General features: G+C 46.6%; 7 protein-coding genes across 7 annotated transcripts; 4 read left to right on the plus strand and 3 right to left on the minus strand. All coding sequences in view use genetic code 12, as the record gives it.

The window, feature by feature from the left end:
- Positions 1-38: 38 nt before the first annotated feature.
- CXQ85_000724 (RNA-binding snoRNP assembly protein) lies at positions 39-1,868 on the minus strand (the record flags this gene model as incomplete). The annotated part of the gene is made up of 1 exon (XM_025484459.1): positions 39-1,868. One exon carries the CDS (start codon positions 1,866-1,868, stop codon positions 39-41), a length of 1,830 nt encoding a protein of 609 aa, XP_025342674.1.
- A 3,909-nt stretch (positions 1,869-5,777) lies between these two features.
- On the plus strand, positions 5,778-6,959 carry SUN41 (putative glucosidase; the record flags this gene model as incomplete). The annotated part of the gene is made up of 1 exon (XM_025484460.1): positions 5,778-6,959. The coding sequence occupies one exon, from the start codon at positions 5,778-5,780 to the stop codon at positions 6,957-6,959; it is 1,182 nt and encodes a 393-aa protein (XP_025342675.1).
- A 3,659-nt stretch (positions 6,960-10,618) lies between these two features.
- On the plus strand, positions 10,619-12,256 carry CXQ85_000726 (uncharacterized protein; the record flags this gene model as incomplete). The annotated part of the gene is made up of 1 exon (XM_025484461.1): positions 10,619-12,256. One exon carries the CDS (start codon positions 10,619-10,621, stop codon positions 12,254-12,256), a length of 1,638 nt encoding a protein of 545 aa, XP_025342676.1.
- Positions 12,257-12,812: 556 nt separating this feature from the next.
- Positions 12,813-13,631, minus strand: EAF7 (Eaf7p; the record flags this gene model as incomplete). The annotated part of the gene is made up of 1 exon (XM_025484462.1): positions 12,813-13,631. One exon carries the CDS (start codon positions 13,629-13,631, stop codon positions 12,813-12,815), a length of 819 nt encoding a protein of 272 aa, XP_025342677.1.
- Positions 13,632-14,103: 472 nt separating this feature from the next.
- CXQ85_000728 (mitochondrial 37S ribosomal protein uS4m) lies at positions 14,104-15,510 on the plus strand (the record flags this gene model as incomplete). The annotated part of the gene is made up of 1 exon (XM_025484463.1): positions 14,104-15,510. The coding sequence occupies one exon, from the start codon at positions 14,104-14,106 to the stop codon at positions 15,508-15,510; it is 1,407 nt and encodes a 468-aa protein (XP_025342678.1).
- Positions 15,511-15,856: 346 nt separating this feature from the next.
- CXQ85_000729 (S-adenosylmethionine-dependent methyltransferase) lies at positions 15,857-16,640 on the plus strand (the record flags this gene model as incomplete). The annotated part of the gene is made up of 2 exons (XM_025484464.1): positions 15,857-16,593; positions 16,616-16,640. The coding sequence occupies 2 exons, from the start codon at positions 15,857-15,859 to the stop codon at positions 16,638-16,640; spliced, it is 762 nt and encodes a 253-aa protein (XP_025342679.1).
- An 89-nt stretch (positions 16,641-16,729) lies between these two features.
- CXQ85_000730 (tRNA 1-methyladenosine methyltransferase subunit) lies at positions 16,730-18,115 on the minus strand (the record flags this gene model as incomplete). Its single annotated transcript, XM_025484465.1, has 1 exon — positions 16,730-18,115. One exon carries the CDS (start codon positions 18,113-18,115, stop codon positions 16,730-16,732), a length of 1,386 nt encoding a protein of 461 aa, XP_025342680.1.
- Positions 18,116-18,167: the final 52 nt, after the last annotated feature.

An 18,167-nucleotide genomic window follows, 5' to 3' on the forward strand; every position in this document is an offset into this window, starting at 1 on the left:
CTTTGCGGCTTCTTAATGAAGCTTAACTATAGTACACTCTATTGAGGGGGGCCCTGCGGCGGATGCTGGGCATGCTGGTTTTGATCTTGCTGATTGAGCTGATTAGCCACAAGAGCTTGGAGTTGATATAATGCATTGTTTTGTTGAGGAGGTTGCTGCTGAGGCTGAGGATGCTGGGGCTGGTAGCCATGTGGATACTGCTGAGGTGGCTGCTGTTGCATTGGCTGCTGGTATGGGTTCTGAGGTTGTTGGTACATTTGAGGAGCAGCTTGAGGCATAGCCTGGGGCATTTGTCCTCCTTGAGGCCAATAGGGCTGTCCATAACCATAAGGATTTTGAGGCTGCTGGTACTGAGGTACCTGTTGAGGCATTCCTTGTTGAGGCTGATATGGGTTCTGCTGGTAGACGTTTGGTTGCATTCCACCCTGGTACTGCTGTTGAACGGTGTTCAAAGGCACGCCATATGGGTTAGGCGACAGGTATGCTTGGTTTTGCTGGACCGGAACCGGAGCTGGAGCCTGATTCTGGACTGGCGGAGTCTGGCTGGAACGGTCTTGCTGATTGTTTCTGTGAGGGATTCTAGGAAGGCCAGCGTAAGTGGTTTGGCTAGGAGCGAAACCATAAGAAGTGAACTTTGTCAGTTCAGGCTTTGTATTTTGCTTCTTCAACTGAGGTCCATCCTTGGAGTCCTTGGCCTTCTTCTTTTTCTTCTTGCGCTCTTGCTTGGCTGCAAGTTCTTGTTCGTCATCAGAGAACTCTTGCTCATCTTCTGGAAGCTCCTCGTCGTGACAGTTACTTGCATCTGTACCTTTGAGTTTCTTAATAGAATCTGTATAGATGAATTGAGACTCGGGAACGACATAGAAGACCTTCTCGCCCTTCTTGGGCTTCATCTGAAGGAATTCTTCTTCAGTGTTGAACTTGACTCTGTAGTGTGGCGCTTGCAACTTACCAAAAGTCTCAAAAAGAGGCCCCAAAATCAGTCTATCTTCAAAACACAAAACAGATTGATCCTTGAGAACACGGAACTCACCTGATATATTAGCCTTGACGATAGCATTGCATTCAAATAAACTTGTAAGGTTACCCACATATTCAAGTGGAGCATTCTCCGGAACCTTATAATCTTCAGGAAGACTGAATGCCTTCTCGTCCATCTCATTCTTAGAGAGAATTGGTCCACTGGGAGATTCATCTTCCTCATCAAGCTCGTCCACGGCCACATTGTCATCCTCGCCCTCCAGTTCAGAATCACTGGAATCCGAGGAGCTAGAGGAGTCTGAACTGGAAGAAGAATCCGAATCACTCGAGGAACCGTCAATGCTGATTTCCTCATCTGAGAATTGCTTGACTTCTTCGTCATTCAGCATGAACTGTTTGATCTTAGACTCGTGATCCACTTCGGCTTCTTCTGCCGTTGGCTCTTCCGACTCCTTCGGAGCTTCACTGACATTTTCAGCGGAAGTTTGAGCATCCTCAGTAGTATTGGCAGTCTCGGGTTCATTCAGTGGTTCAGCCTTCTCAATCAGACCCTCTTGGGCTTCTTCTTGTGGTTCAGTGGTGCTAGAAGTCTCAGTGTTTAGAGCAGATTCAGCCTCTTCTTGCACTGGAGTAGTTTCAGGAACCTCTTGTTTCACTTCTTCATTGGCTGCATCTTCTGGTTTAGTCTCTGTGGATTCTTCAGCTGGGGCATCAGCTTGAGCGGTCTCTTGCACAACCTCGTCTTTCAGAGTATCTTGCACAACGTCATCTTCCGCAGAGCCTTCCACTTCATGAGACTCGGGGGCAATGGTCTCACCAGATTGGGCGGCTTCCAGTACATTGGAATCCAAAACTGGCTCTTTCACACCTTCAGGATCAGCACTCATTGCAGTTGTAGATGTTAGGCAGTTATCAGTATGCGATGAGCTCGATGAGTCTGGGGAATATAGCTGGTGCACGGGTGTAAACACCGTTATCCGGGTCTATCCAAGAAGGAGAAAGTAGACATGGTGGGAGAAAAGAAAATAAATACTAAAAAAAAAAAAAATAAGCTGAAATTGAAAAATGACGAGAATTAGAAAGTGCCTTTAATTGAGGTCTTGATGCTCTTACGTGCGTCCAGAACTGACTGTTAGTGACAGTAACGACTTTTCGCAGCCATTAGAGTATAGTAGTGGTCAGAAGTACCATCTTCCTAGGCCAAATAGAGTCTAGACGACATAAGAAAACATAAAAAGTCGTTTACTTGACAGGCTACTCTCTGGCATGTAATTTCCCAATACCTACTTTTCCCCAATGCTTCTGTTGCCCACTGGCTACTCACCTGTTGACTGCCCTACACTCACCCACCTGACACCCAAAGCAGCACTGCTTTTCCCTGATCCTATGCCCCCCTAACCACCCAAGACCTTCCCCTTCCACAGCAAACCACCAGCAGGGCAACATTATATCCTCCCCCAAACCATCACCACGTCAGATCGTCACCAGGGAATGTGTGAGCCAAGACCCATGCGGGACCGGAATGTTGTTCTTCTTCATTCCCCCCTCCAGTAACCAAATGACCTACATGTGCGAGCAATGGAAGAAGAAGAATGGAGCAGCATGAGCGCTTTTTAAGCCAACTTTCTACGCCCCAATAGTACGATGCTGGTTGTCAGGTGGTGGAAGCCCAGGGATATCTAGTGACCAAGAGAAGTGCTGTTTAAAACGAATTGATGCTTCATCACAAGAAATATCAATGCTTGCTGTTGAAGGGGTGTTTTTATTTATTCCTGTTATTTATGTTTACCTTTGGAAAGACCCATTTTTGTGTTTCTGCATTGGCTGCGAAAAAACCGTTGCTCGCTGGTTATGGCTGCGAAAAAGGTACAACCAGCACTTGGAAGGGACCGAGGGTACCACGCAAAACGGAGTAAGGAGAATGAAAAGGGGTGTTCGGGAGGGTTTTTTTGTGATGAAGAAGATGAAATTAGGCGTTTTGGGGGGGTTTAGGGGGCCTCGTTTTGCCAGTACATGGCCCTTGTTGATGGACTAGCTAGTTAAGGCATTCTAGGAGATACCAGTAGATAAGGCTTCCTTTCCATGTGGTTTCGAGGGGACATTTAGGGATTGGTAGGCCGCCATAGCGCAAATTCCAATTAGCCACTGAAGCCCACTTTTGTACAATATGTGATGCTTAGGTTACATGCCTTCTATCTACTGGATGGCCAGCAAAGTACTTCATATCACTGCTTTAGCCACAAAAGACGGAACCCTAGCCTCACATAAACAATACTTTTACTGTTTTAGTAACCACCAATGCATTGTCGTTATCTTGCTTCTTCTTTGTGAATCTCATATATGGATGGTGACATCATGGCCGCACCGACCAGCATTTTGCAGCCACTGAATGTTGCGATCAGGTAAGCCTCAAAGACAATCAGAGAGAAGCCTTACCAGCCTCGTAGTAGCCAGCTTTGACGTGGACCCAGGCTTAGAAGGTGAAGAGCCCGGAATGACGTATCCACTCAAGTTGGAAGTGGTACGGAAAGTGGAATGTCATTACCGTTAACAAAGGCCAGGGATTGGATAGACCAGCAATTGAACTCTAATTAAAAGATAGTTCAATCTATATGACTTTCATAGTAGAAGAGGTTCATACCTGGCTATAGATGGTGGAGACCACCACACAACACGCCATGTAATGCCCAACACCCCGCAGAGCACACCAAACTTAAATCAGCCGAAGCGAAGTACAAAAGAAACAAGTTTCACCTCGTTTAAGGTTAGCGGTAAGAAGGTTCCGTCGAAGGAAAGCTTATTTTCCACCGCACAAGCGACCCAATGGCCGTAGCATACTCATCCCCAACAAGCTCATCCCAGCCGTCGTCACACAAAACCTCCAACGTTACAATCCTTTAGTCATCGTAAACTTTAAATAAACATGTGTCCTTTGACCAACCACTCAGGCCATATATAGACACTGCAGACCATAGTAAACAGACGAAGCCAGACGAGCCAGACGAGCCGCACCCACATGGAACTCCAGAGAACAAACGGCATATCCCAAACAGAACTTGTTTACAAGCCCTACCCAACCAAAATCCAACAGATGACAGTGCCCACCCACATCTAACCACTACAATGTAACCAACCAGTGGTTTTTGCAACCATATGCCCAAGCTAAAAAGCCAGACCTGCACGCCCATTATCACTTGCAGGCGCCGCAAAAACCATAGCATGGCTTTTCGCGCGCTTCCCAATGCAACTCGCAACCCAGCATACTTAGTGGGGCTGCGGACCCACATATATATATAGTAGACGCTCGCTCGCAGTTCTTGATTCTCTCTTTTTTCTGTTTCCCCATCGTCCCGGTTTAACCTGTCATTCCTTAACAAACAGCGATCACTTCCTGCTTCGGCAATTACGTTCCTTACTAAACGGTATGTATTTATGAGATATGAGTTGATGGAAGTCTCCAGAAACGAGAGACGAGAGAGACAAGATGTGAAGACATTTAGAGGTAAAAAGGAGATCTGAGAAAAGAGGGTACTTGAAATGGATGGCATGTCTACCGGCCAAGCAGTAGGCTTATACGATGGGAGAATCGAAATGAAAAAGACCAGAAATGATTTTGAGTGTTGTGGTTGGTAGTGTTGTCTGGTGGGACAAGTACGTGTGGTGGGACAAGTACGTGTGGTGGGAGATGACATATTCCTTATAGCTTCGTGATTGAAGTACGAGGGAGAAGGAGTCTGGCATCAAAGGATTTAGCATTTGCCATTTGTCGTTTGATATTTGTCATTTGCTTCTGTTGATGCTGTGGCCTTCGTTGCTCTATCCCACTACCACCACCAATTCCACTACGGAAACCACATCAAGAGAAAAGAGCCCGAAGGGGGCATCACCAAGGATTTATGAAACAATGGGACCGTCGGTTGGTGCCGAGGAATGAACACAAATGTATTGAAACATCGGCTATGGTCCTGGTCTAGGTCCAGCCAGGGGGGAAGCCAGGCACTGCCATGGCCAAGGCTCCGTTTCAGAAGCTCATCAGAAGCCGTTGTTTGTGTTCTAGCCGGCACTCATTGTGCTAGGAGTTTCTCGGGTTTGTGCTACACCCCCTCCTTTGTTTCATAACATCCCTTCATGAGCCCTTGGCATACTCTCTCTTGGCGCCAACCAACAACCATGCAAACTACAATTGGCTGCAACGGCAAGACCAGAAAACCTACAAACCATAGTGACAGCAAACTCAAAAGCTTAGTTTTTTGTGCTTTTTTGATTCGATTCCTTCTTTCCCCGTTGAACTAAGGCCATTTGGGCGGCAACCAGCCTTTTCGCAACCGTTTCCAAATCTGTCCAAGCCACCAGCTCGACAGCGCGTTGCAGGTGCAAAGAACCTCGCGACCAAGACGAGTGTGCAGGAAATATGACCACCTGCACTCCAGGTAGCGCTGGTGGCTCACTGTTTTGGGCAGGGCTTTGCCATTTTTACGCCAGTCGTGCGTCAAGGCGCATCGAAAGGTGCGTGTTTTGTTTACCTTCGCGAAATGTAACAGCTCCTTTTTGGCTGCGAAAAATCCCTCCTACTGTTCCTCCTGCCATAAGCCAAATCTTGTCTTGTCCCTTCCCCCACCAAAACGCAAACCTGCTTGTCTCACTGTTGTCTTACCCTCGTGCCCGCGTTGCTTCGCGGCGTTGGCATTGATGGTTGGCGTTTTTCGTTTACGCACCTCCCTCGTGTTTTGGTGATAAGCCAACTTCCTTACATAGACTCTGTTTCGCCTCTACCAGTCTTTTACTAACGTATAGCTATGAGATTCGCTAAAGCTTCGATCGCCTCTTTGGCTTTCGCTTCCGTCGCCTCTGCCCTTCCGGCTTACAACAAGAGAGACGAAGACTGTTCCTCCACTCAGGTGCATGTTCACCACAAACACAAGAGAGAAGTCGTCTATGAGTACGCCTACGTCACTGTGACTGTTAACGGCGCTGGCTCTATCCAAGGCTCTCCATCTACTGCTGTTGAGGAGCCAACCTCCTCTACTGAGGCCGAGACCACTTCCTCCTCCGTTATTACTTCCTCTTCCTTCTCCACCGAGACTCCTTCCTCCAGCCCAGCCTCCTCCACAGGTGCTTCCACTCTGTCGTCTGGCTCCACTCCAACTGGTGGTGACCACGGTATCTGGGGTGACCTTGGTGACTACCAAGGCCCATACAACGAATTCCAGGATGGTGTCCATTCCTGTGACCTGTTCCCAGTTGGTGATGGTGTCATTTCCCTCAGCCACTTGGGCTTCGGTGGCTGGTCTGGTATCTACAACAGTGATACTTCTACTGGCGGTAAGTGTCAGGAGGGTTCTTACTGTTCCTACGCTTGTCAGTCTGGTATGTCCAAGACTCAATGGCCTTCTAACCAGCCTTCTAACGGTGTTTCCGTTGGTGGTTTGTTGTGTAAGAACGGCAAGTTGTACCGTACCAACAAGGACACCCAGTACTTGTGTGAATGGGGAAAAGACACTGCCATTGTTGAGAACAAGTTGGGCCAGGTTGTTTCTGTTTGCAGAACCGACTACCCAGGTACTGAGAACATGGTTATTCCTACTGTCGCTAACCCAGGCAAGTCTATTGCTTTGACCACTGTCGACTCCGACACTTACTACACCTGGAAGGGCTTGCCTACCTCTGCTCAATACTACGTCAACGACGCTGGTGTTGGCTACCAGGATGGTTGTTTGTGGGGAAGTGCCGGCTCTGGTGTCGGTAACTGGGCTCCATTGAACTTCGGTGCTGGTTGGACGAATGGTATTGCTTACCTTTCGTTGATTCCAAACCCTAACAATAGAGATGCTACAAACTACAGAGTCAAGATCGTCGCCGACGGCAACTCCGTTGTCAACGGTGAGTGTGTCTACGAGAACGGTAAATACAACGGTAACGGCCACGATGGTTGTACTGTTGCTGTCACTTCCGGCCGTGCCAAGTTTGTATTCTACTGATCATTATTACCCAAACTTATGTTGTTTTGATATTAAATGAAAAATAGTTAGCATTCGATGTAGACCACGCCATATTTCATGCTTACACGAGCTTCACGAGCCCTGAGATCTTGAACTAAGCCTAGCTTTCATCTTACTTAAATTACATACATAGTGGCTGCAAAATGAGCCTCTTCCATCAATAGAAAAAAGTTTGATGCCCTCAGTACACCAAGGATTATTATAAAGATATTTATGATTTAGGAAAAGGTTTTAGAGGTTTTCAGAGGTCGTGGGCATTCTTGTTTGCACCTTGAATATTTTGGAGAAGTTCCGTATACCTCTGTTAAGTTGAAGTCGTAGACTAATAAATCGTCTAGTTGTTTTAATAAACAACGGACCGAAGAAACTTTCGTGAGACAAAATGACCCCTTCAGCGTCTTATATGTTGATTTTGCTCCTCTTGGTCGTCCCTTCTGTCTATTCAGTGCTGTTGTAGCTCCTCTGATGATATTAGTCATCACAGTTCCAAATCGGCATATCAACGCTTTAATGGGCATTTCGTCGCTTTAAAATAGTATAATGAAAGTATTGAAGTGGATCATAAGAAGCCATTTGTTCAATTGGAATCAGTCTTATGGAATTAAGCTGGTGCATGTGCATTTAGGTTTCTCTGTATGGGCTTTCTTGTAGTCCTCAAATGAAAGCATCAGGTTTTCTCAAGGAAATTGTTGTTAATTTTTAGGTTAGTTTAAAGCAATTCTAAGGATTTTGGTAAGCGGCTTAGTGTTCATTGGTCGATTCGTATTGAGAGAACCTCAATTTAGCTTATACGATAACCATATTCTCTTTGCACCATTCAAACCTTCCAATTGAACAGAAAAATGTCAAGATTCACCATCTCAAGAATCTAAGAAATCCAATTAAATCCTCATGTCCCACCAGACCATAGGTATCCGTTTCTATTAAGCTCTCTGGCTACAACTGAGTCCCTATTTCCCCCCCCCCCCCAATCTACCCATTAAAACACGTCCAACACTCAACCTCCACTTCCTCCAGCAACCAACCAATCTCCCCTTCACCCTACGCTGTCAACTACCTTCCACGAACAACCCACCAAATTAACCTTTTTAGCCATCCGAAGCGGCTCCCGAACCCACCCAGCGCTAACCAGAAACGACTATTGTGAAACCCCCAGATCTAAAAAAATAAACAATCATCAAAAGCCTCCAGTGACTCCAGAAGAAGTAGCAGCCGAGACTCCTTCAGTTTAAAGGAATGTATTTTCCAGTGAATCCCACTCCCTCTTCCGTCTCGCTCTCTCCTCCCCTCAGCCAGCGCGGAATGGGTGAACCCTGAGGAAGTCAAAACCAAAGCCAGGAAGCAACCAGGGAAGTGGAAGGAGGTTGTTTGGGAAAGAGAAGGAGAGGGAAAGGAGGGAAAGAAAGAGCGAAGTATTGAAAAGTCTACGTGAATGGAAGGTGTTGATGGTGGAGGAGTTTTGGTGGATAGAGTGCTGCGGGTGCAAATGCCTAGTATGGGGCGGAGGCCAGGTGAAACAGGGTCTTTTGACAGCTTTCTACATGGATAAGAAAAAGGAAGGTTGGAGCGGAACTGAGTCAGGAAGGTGCCAGAGAAAGGAATAAGGTTGGTTTAGCGGCCTGGGGGGTTTGTGGAAATGGGCATTTAGACTGTCATGCCGTGAAGCTTGTACTTCTAGTGTACCATGTAGCCCAATTCCTGGATCTATTGTACCACAAAGTCGTTGACCACAGACCAAAATTAGAGGACAGTATGGCCACCTGGCCAATCCAAACCCTTTAGTGGCACTCTTTCTCCTATGAGTAACTGTGGCTTCACAAGTAAGAGTCTTTGCGCCTATCTTGCGCTTCTGTGTATTCTACTCTAGTCCACTCCAGAAACTTTAGACGAGGTCAATTAGGCCACGTCATTCATAGACGACGGGGCCGGGGTTCCATTGTAGAGGAAGGGCTTGATTTCTGGGATATCCCGTTTAAAGTTGTTGTTGGTGATGTACCTGGTTGTTGTACCAGGCTTGGAATTGCGCTCACCACCATAACCAAGACTGGATGGTAGTACTAAAGCGGTTATTTCAACCCCTTGAAGCTCTCCACCACCCCTACCCTCTAAACAACCTCCTTAAGCTTGACCCGAATCTATCACCAGACGTGGTCATGGACTTTCCCCTGGCTGCGACATTTTTGCAACCATTTCTCGCATGCTAGCACTGAGGAGAACCAAATAACGGGGGAGTCTCCTCTTTAAGCCAGAACAAGCTAAGACATTTTCCGGTGATTCCATTCCTCCAACCAATAAACCAACTCTTATTACCCTTTTGGATGCTAGTTTGTTTCAGGCCTCCTCCCGCTAAATACCATTTCCCGTAATCCATCACACGAGAAACCCACTCCCTCTATATCTCTAGGCTGCCACAGATTGGTCTTTGTGGCTCTGATAGCACTGGGCCCATGCAGTGAGGTATTGCGCTTCCAACCAATCACCATTGAACAGCAGTACCAAAAAGTCCATAATGGAATAACCCAAGGGAATCAACAAAACAGGATAGTCTATTAAGGTTCGCCAAGGCGAGTCCCCGCTGGTCTAACTGCGATAAGGCTTTGTCGGTCTTGGGGCTTTGGGGGCCTTGGGCACTGGAGGGGGAAATTAGTGCGATGAGGCCGGTGACACAAAAGCAGGACCAGGATAACACGAGAAACAGATAAACCGAGAGGCGCCAAAAGAAACAGGGGATAATAAAAAAAAGGATGAAACTACGATGATGGTGGGAATTAAAAGATTTCTTTTATCCACACGGCGGGTGTTTTGGACAGTGTTTAGTATTTTTTCTTGTTGTTTTTGCAACCCATGGATTTTGTAGATTCTGTGTGGAAATTGCAAACAGTAGGTCGGTACTGGGTCGCAGCCCAGTACCAGAACAGAGTAGTCAAGAAACCTCTTGATAATAAAAAACCAAATCTAATCTAATTATCTCGTGCTAATTAAACAACTAATATTCTTGTTTGGTTGGACGAACGGTGGCCCGGCGTTTTTCTGCGGTACCCTTGGCAGTCCAATTGCCGTGAGGATGCCTGTACTGGCAGCGCTGGGGCTCCCTCAATCAACCATCAACCACTGACCCCAACAGATGTCCAAAACAAGGGGGATCTTCTGCGCCCCCGCTTATCTAAACCTGGGGAAAGATAGATAACACGCTAGATCCTTTTTTTGAAACCCCTTACTCTTCCTTATTCCTAACGGCAGCCCAGGTCGAACCGTTTGCAGGCGCTGGCGATGGAAGTTCGTGGGCGGCAGGCGAGCGCTGAGGTAGGGCAGGTTGGGCAGGTTGGCATAGGGCGTTTCGCGAAAAAAAAGGAAGAAAAAAGGCGATTTGGCGGTGCGAAATGCACGGCGAACTGGCGAGGGCCTTGGAAAAGAAAGGAAAAAAAACTGAGCGGCGTTTTGTGCATCTTGATAAGCAGCGAAGAAGGGTAAAAAAATTGAATGAAGCGAAATGTCAGATTACGGCAGCGGCTGGGTTACCGTGCAGGCGACATTTACCCTGTACTCATTGCCCTCACTTTCCATCCGCTTATAAAACCTGGTGTATTTTCCTGTTCCCTTGTTACCTTTGTTTTTCTGGTTCTTGATTTTCATCAATCATGTCCGACGTTGAAAAGACTATCGGTTCTTCGGAAAAGAACGTCGACTACCTTAGGGATGACTCCCTGGAACTCGTACCTCAACATGAGGTGAAGAGAAACTTGAAGGCCAGGCACATTTCTATGATTGCCTTGGGTGGTACTATCGGTACTGGTCTTTTCATTTCCTCCAAGAATGCCCTTTCGGCTGGCCCAGTGTTGGCACTCATTTCCTACATTTTCATTACGACCTTGGCCTGGTCCGTTACTCAGAGTTTGGGTGAAATGGCTACCTACATTCCTTGTTCGGGTTCTTTCACTCAGTTCTGTACCAGATTCTGTTCCCCTGCGTTGGGTGTGGCCAATGGCTGGAACTATTGGTTCTCCTGGGCCATTACTTTTGCTCTTGAGCTTTCTGTGGTTGGTCAGATTATCCAGTTCTGGACCGACGCTGTGCCCTTGGCTGCATGGATTTCCATCTTCTTCGTGCTCATCACCGTCTTCAACATGTTCCCTGTGAAGTACTACGGTGAGTTCGAGTTTTGGATCGCTTCCCTTAAGATCATTGCCGTTGTCGGATGGCTCATTTACGCTCTTTGCATGGTCTGCGGTGCCGGCCAAACCGGCCCTGTGGGCTTCAGATACTGGCGTAACCCTGGTCCTTGGGGTAGCGGCCAGGGCTTGGTCGACAATCTCGACACTGACAGATTCTTGGCCTGGTTGTCTTCCCTCATCTCCGCTCTCTTCACCTTCCAGGGTGTCGAGTTGGTTGGTATCTCTTGTGGTGAGTCTCACAACCCAAGAAAGGCTGTGCCTTCTGCCATCCGTAAGGTTATCTGGCGTATTATCATCTTTTACATCTTGTCGATGTTCTTCATGGGTTTGTTGATTCCATACAACGATCCAAAGTTGCAGTCTGACGAATACTTCGCTGCTTCTTCTCCATTCATTGTCGCTATGCACAACTCCGGTACCGACATTTTGCCCAGCATCTTCAACGCCGTCATTTTGGTGGCCATCATCTCGGCTGGTAACTCCAACGTCTACTGTGGCTCCAGAATCTTGTACGGGTTGGCCCATGTTGGTGCTGCTCCAAAGTGGTTTAAGCTCGCTACTCCACTGGGTATCCCATACGTGGCTGTTCTTTTCACTGCAGCTTTCGGTGCCTTGGGTTACCTTGTTCTTGACAACAGTGGTAACGAGGTCTTCGACTGGTTGTTGAACATTACCGCTGTCGCTGGTCTTATTGCCTGGGTCAACATCTCCTTCTCTCACATGAGATTTATGTGGATCCTCAAGAAGAGAAACATGTCCAGAGACATGTTGCCATACAAGGCCTGGGGTATGCCATACGTTGCTTACTACGCCTTCATCTTGGGCTTCCTCCTTGTCTTTGTGCAAGGTTACGAGTCTTTCTTTAGCATCACTGCTAGCAAGTTCTTCACTGCCTACATCTCAGTCATTCTTTTCTTTGCTGTGTGGCTTGTTGCTCACTTCTACTTCAACGGTTTCACTAAACATGCTTTCACACTCCGTGCTTGGCTCATACCATTGGACGAGTGTGATATTGACACTGGTGTTAGAGAGATCGAGGAGATGGTGTGGGACGACGCTCCACCACAGAACCTCTGGGAGAAGTTCTGGGACATTTTGTCTTAGAGCGGTGGCATTTGCATGAATTATGAACTAGACTTAATAGGATTAATGGATATTCAACGAATATATCTTGTAGATTATAGTAATGACTGATAATATGGTACACTGGGGTCTATAGAATGGAGACTGAAAACCCCTCTAACTAAGATTCCTCGAAGTACTGGTCAAACCAACAGTGTCAATCTCCTGGGGCCCATATTTGACTATTATGACTATTATCGTGGCCACTGGTTCACATTCCCCAGATCCATCTTTTTTTCACTGCTAGGGTGCGCTTTTTCAACCAAGTACATCATCATGTCTTCAGAGAACGGTGCTCAACATGTACACCAAAAGGACCCTCTGAAGTCGCTGTCCGAGGCTCTGGCACTGTCCGACCCATCCAAAATCGACTGGAAGCTTTTGGACCAGCAGAATGCCGAGCTTGACGGTGACCTGGACTATGACTCTGACTCAGACGACCACAACCACGGATGTGGATGCTGCACTGGTCGTGAAGTGGGCACCATTCAATAGGTAATATAAAACGAGGGTAACCTTTTGGCTAAGTTGTTGTAGTTTACTTTCTTCTTGTCGAACGACGGACGGCTGTACGAGTTCTCTTACCTTTAGGCTCTTCAGCCTTGTCTTCCTTTTCGGCGTCCTTTTCCTTCTTTGGAGTGTCCTTCTCTTTTTCTTTCTTTTCCTCCTCCTTCTTCTCTTCTTCTTTCTTTTCTTCCTCCTTCTTCTCCTTCTCAGCCTCTTCCTTCTCCTTCTCTTCGTTCTTATCATCCTCTTCTTCTTTACCAGAACGCATTCGTCTCTTCACTGGCGGCGTACCAGCTCTAGACCGCCTCTTTGGAGCAGGAGCGTCGTCTATCTTAGCATTGGATCTCGTACGTTTCCTCAGTGGAGCCTCTTCTTCCTTCTTTGCTTCCTTTGGTTCTTCTCTCTTAGGCGTACGTTTCCTGGTAGCTCTAGCCTTTGTCTTAACCTTAAGTATATCATCATCCTCAGGCATCTCAGCCTCAACGTCACTGAGCTCGGAAGAGTATATACCAGGGTCATTGCTCTCTTTAGTCTCCAGTTCTTTCCCTCTGGTTCGCGTACGTCTTTCAGGTTTGCTGGACTTTTCAGGCTCTTCAAGCTCCTTCTGGTCTTCAGTATCTTCACTCTTATCATCTTCGTTTTCTATCGACTCCACTTGCTCGAGATTGTAGAAACTACCTAGCTTTTCCCATACCTCTTCTGGCTTGTAATGGCTATCTTCAGGAACGTCCTTGTTGATAAGGGCCACGATCTGGGCCATATTCTCATCCTTCTTCTCTCCAGCAGGTTTATAATCGCATACTAGACTGAAGAGACGAACCTCGATTTCCACAGGCCACGCTTTGGACATTTGGTGGTGGTCTGTTGATGTAGTATTGACTTTTCGCACCCAGTTTGTAAGTGCACTGTAACATGGGGATCAGTGTAGTGGGAAACATTGCTTTTTCTACTACGATTTATGAAAACATTGCTTGAATAACAACAAAGAGACGATTTCATTAATGTATAAGAATTTGATTTTCTTTCAGCAGGGTGTTTAAAGTTCAGTACCAACTGCTTGCCATAGTGCGCTCCATGTTCAATGTATCAAGAGAGGATCGACCTACAAGTCTCTTCCAACTTAAGAAAACATGCTCAAGGAAAAAGAAAAAGCCACTTTTCTAGAATGAAAAAGCATCCTCCCTCTCAATGCCCATCAATGGCGTATAGTTCGTCACCTACAAATCTCCCCATTCACTATTCATCTTATGTGCCGCACACGTCTTTTTCTATAACTTTTTCAGATCTTCAGAATCTGCCTCTCTCTAACTTTCCACAGCACCATGCCTAGAAGAGCGAACAACCTCCTCTCGTTAACGAGGGGCCGTGTTCGTGCGTCCATGAACAAGCTGAATTTGTTCAACTTGTTCAAAAAAAGTTCCCCCAAATACAACACCCAGACTCTATACCAACAGAAGTGGAAAGCTAAGCAGGATACCAGAGCATACCATGGAGAGCACTTGGGTGAGAAGAGATGGAAGGCTGTTTTTAAGCCCAACCTTAACTCGGTGGCCCAGTTGGACGCTTCTTTGCAAGGTAAGCAAGTCAGCTTCACGCCTAATGCCATGCAGACATATGCTACATTGGAGAAAAGACTTGAAATGGCCCTTTTTAGAGCCATGTTTGCATCTTCCGTGAGACAAGCCCGCGAATTTATTAAAGGCGGTCATGTCAAGGTTAACGGTGTCGTGGTTAAGCATTCTTCTTTCCCTTTGAAGAGTGGTGATGTCTTCAGCGTGAACCCGGAGAAGGTTCTTCTAGCCATGGGCAGAGTTAAGCCAAGCTTGGAACAGTCTATCAAGGTTGACAAGAAGCAGATCGGTGCATGGAACAACTACGTCAAGACTGCTAAGCAGCACCCTAGAGATGTATGGGAATTGAAGCAGAACAAGCCTGAGTCCTTGAACACCTTGAAGGAAGACAAGGAGACCAAGACCATCAGCACAAAGACATACAACAGCGACTTGGAGAAGGCTATGCTTGCTGAACAGAAAAACACTACCAGAGGTTCTATCTTGGCCAAGATCTTGCTGGCAGCTGAAAACAAGCCAGTTGAGGAACTCCTGGCTGATGTCTTCAAGAAGGTTGTTCCAAATGGTGATGACTCTACCAAGGCTCTCAATGCATACAAGATCTTGAAGGAAGCCAATGTTCCTGTTGTGAGCAACTCCTCTGTGGAAGAATGTAAGAAGTACATCGCCACGAAGTCTCCTGATTTCAAGAACAAGGACGAGGCTAAGACTGCTTCTCACGTCAGAAAGATCTTGCTGGAGGTTCACAACTCTCATTTGGAGTTCCTCCGCATCCAGTGTGAGAACTCCAAGTTGCCAGAAGGCTCTATCCCAGTTCCATACTCTTCTGACTTTGCTAAGAAGTTGAAGACACACGCCAAGTTGGACAAGGATGCTATTCTTGAAGATGAAGAGACAGCCAAGGTCAACTTGCCATGGCAAAAGGGCCTCTTTGGCCGCCAGGACCCTTCCAAGCCATACTTCTCCCCATGGACTCCTAGACAATTCATCAGTGCATTCGCTGTCTTGCCCCACCATCTCGAGATCTCCTTCGAGACATGTCATGCTGTCTACTTGGCTGACCCAGTGGCCAGACCAGGTCACTCTGAAGTCATTTCCCCACACGGACTTCCAACACACGAGAGAGCTTTCTTGTACTACGCCAGAAAGGGTATGTAAGCTCTCAAACCTTGGTGATAGGTGCCTAGCCGGCACAGGTTACTTGTATATATAATGCTTAGGCTTAGATAATACACCTAGCGGAACGTAATAGTCAGTGTCACTGTAGAAGCCAGTACCAATGGATATCACCATTTTGCAGCCAATCCTACCAGAACGAGAGAACAAGCACCACATACTTAGCAACTCTAAGTAAACTTTAAGAATAAAAAGCGAAGTTGTCAAAATTCCACATCCTTGTCCAACTATTTTATTTAATCTTTTCTCTACTTTATTTCCCATATATATCTGCCTCCCCAGAACCCCACTAGCGCGAGCATCGCATCTCATTATCAGTAGGTAGATGATGCCTCGAGTCAGTTTCAGCCAGGTCAGGAAAACATACGCCAACAGGCTTCTAGCGCCTCTCCTTAATGCTACCAAAAGTCTAAACCAAGCAGAAAATGAACTACGATGGATAAAACAGGAATTGCCTGAACCCCAGTGGAGAAGTGCTGTGGCTCGAAGAGGCCGTCTTGAACCACTTCAGTATATCTTAGGAAGCCAGCCATTTGGACCACTAGATATAAAGTGCAGCAAGAATGTTCTTATACCAAGATGGGAGACTGAAGATTGGGTGCTGAAGTTGGCAGAGAGGGCTAAATCATGGGGTTCTTTGAGAGTGTTGGATGTGTGCACTGGCTCTGGATGTGTAGCACTCCTACTAAAGAAGCAGCTACCGAATGCTAAGGTCGAGGCAATTGATATTTCTGAAGATGCTGTTGCTTTGGCTGAAGAGAATAAGGTGAATTTGGGCTTGGAAGTGGAAGTTCGTAATGGTGATGTGCTACAACATGACATGTACAGCCAGTTATGGGGAGATACGAAGTTTGACATTGTGGTTTCTAATCCACCTTACATTCCTCGAAAAGACTATGAAGCTCCAGTATTAGCAAACGGGACTGAATTGTCGGTGAAACTATACGAACCAGAGTTGGCGTTGGTCGGACATTTGGAGTTCTACAAAGCTCTAGTCCACAATGTAGTGGAGCCGCTGCAGTGTAATGCTTTCGTATTTGAATTGGGCTACGAAGACCAGGCTGAGTATACAAAGCTGCTTCTCCAGCCAGGATGGGAAACAGCAACGTTGAAGGACTCCGCAGGGAACCTTCGATGCATTTATGGGTGGAGGAAACCGTTCAGTTTCGATCCACCATTATAGTTGTCTTTGTGAGTTACATTATGCCTCCTCCATCACCAGGTCGGTAACTTCTTCTTCCTTTTGGGCCCCATTCTTGGTTTCTGGTTCGGTTGGTTCTGACTTGGCCTTCTTTCTAGATCCCTTTCCGACAGCTTGGATGTGGCCACCAGCAGGAATGACCCTTGTGGCCCAAAGAACATAACCTCCGTAACCTCTGGAGGTCATGAGCGGATGCAAACGACCCTGAATAGTCTGATAAATTCTAGCACGGGTTTCGAAAATAGAAGGCGCCAAAACTCGCTTATCCTTTGTGAGCTCGTGCTGTGTTTCTAGAAGCATTTCTTTGAATGTGCTGTAGAAGACCAATGGTCTGGAGCCACCTACTCTTTCAATGACGTGAGGCAAAAATGATGGAATGTTTAACGTGGAACAGGAAACCAAGGCATCGAAGTTGCCCTTAATAACAGAATCAAGAGCTTTGTTAATTTCTCCCGCTCTCTTCAGTCTTCTATGGTATTGTAATCTTTTGTTTGGCTTCAAGCTGTCGATTTCTTCCTGCGGAAGGGGTTCCCATTCGATCTTCTCATCCTCGGGCTCTAGGAACTGGAGCCAACTGAGTGGTGTAATCATCTGTTCTTGAAGTTCCTCTGGATAGTCCAGGTACCGCAAAGCAGCCAAGTTGGCGTGTTCATTCTCATGCACAAGCATAATCTGGCCCTTTCCTTGCATTCTCTCCATCATGGCATAAACAACCACACCAGAAGTATCATCCAACACCAAGTAGCGGCCTCCAGGACGAACATTGGCATAACTGAGCAAAAGCCCAAGTGTCTCTTCACTCATATCCAAAACCTTTTGCATATCCTTTTCAATAAAATACTGAAGAAGCTGGGAGCTTCCTAGGTACTCAACCTGGAAACGACGCAAGAACTTCATCTGCTTTCTTCTCAAGTACTTCTGCTGAGAGAACACCGTCTTCTTATCGAAAGCCGCATGGCCAGCAATAATCTGTTCAATGATCTTCTGGCCGATTTCCGAAGAAGCACCCAGTTTCTTCAAATCGTCAATCTGCTTGTTATCGAGTTTCTGGATCTTCAGGCCCACATTGATGATGTCCTGGTTATTCTCAGCAGACTTCTCAAAGTACTTGATCAAGGCCTCCTTCTCTGAGATTTCGTCCTCTTCATTTTCCACCTCCACTTTATCCTCCTGATGAGTCAAAGACTTGATTGGAACAGCCTCCTGCTCATCTCTAACTTCAAAAGTAGTGCCAAATGGGTGTCCCAAGATAGAGCTCACCTTGAACGAGCCAAACTTTCCCAAAGAAATTGTGCCCTCTTCACGCAAAAGAATGATTCTAAGGCCCTCAGAAGGTAACCTAATCAAGGCATGCTGCCCAGGCAAAATGGTAGTTCTGCTTTTCATGAATTGGTGGTGTTCAGTAATGGTTCTGGTGAAGGCTATCTTTTGTGGAGGA

This window comes from Candidozyma haemuli (genome assembly GCF_002926055.2).
Source record: "Candidozyma haemuli strain B11899 chromosome Unknown A_2014730914, whole genome shotgun sequence".
NCBI classification, from domain to species: domain Eukaryota; kingdom Fungi; phylum Ascomycota; class Pichiomycetes; order Serinales; family Metschnikowiaceae; genus Candidozyma; species Candidozyma haemuli.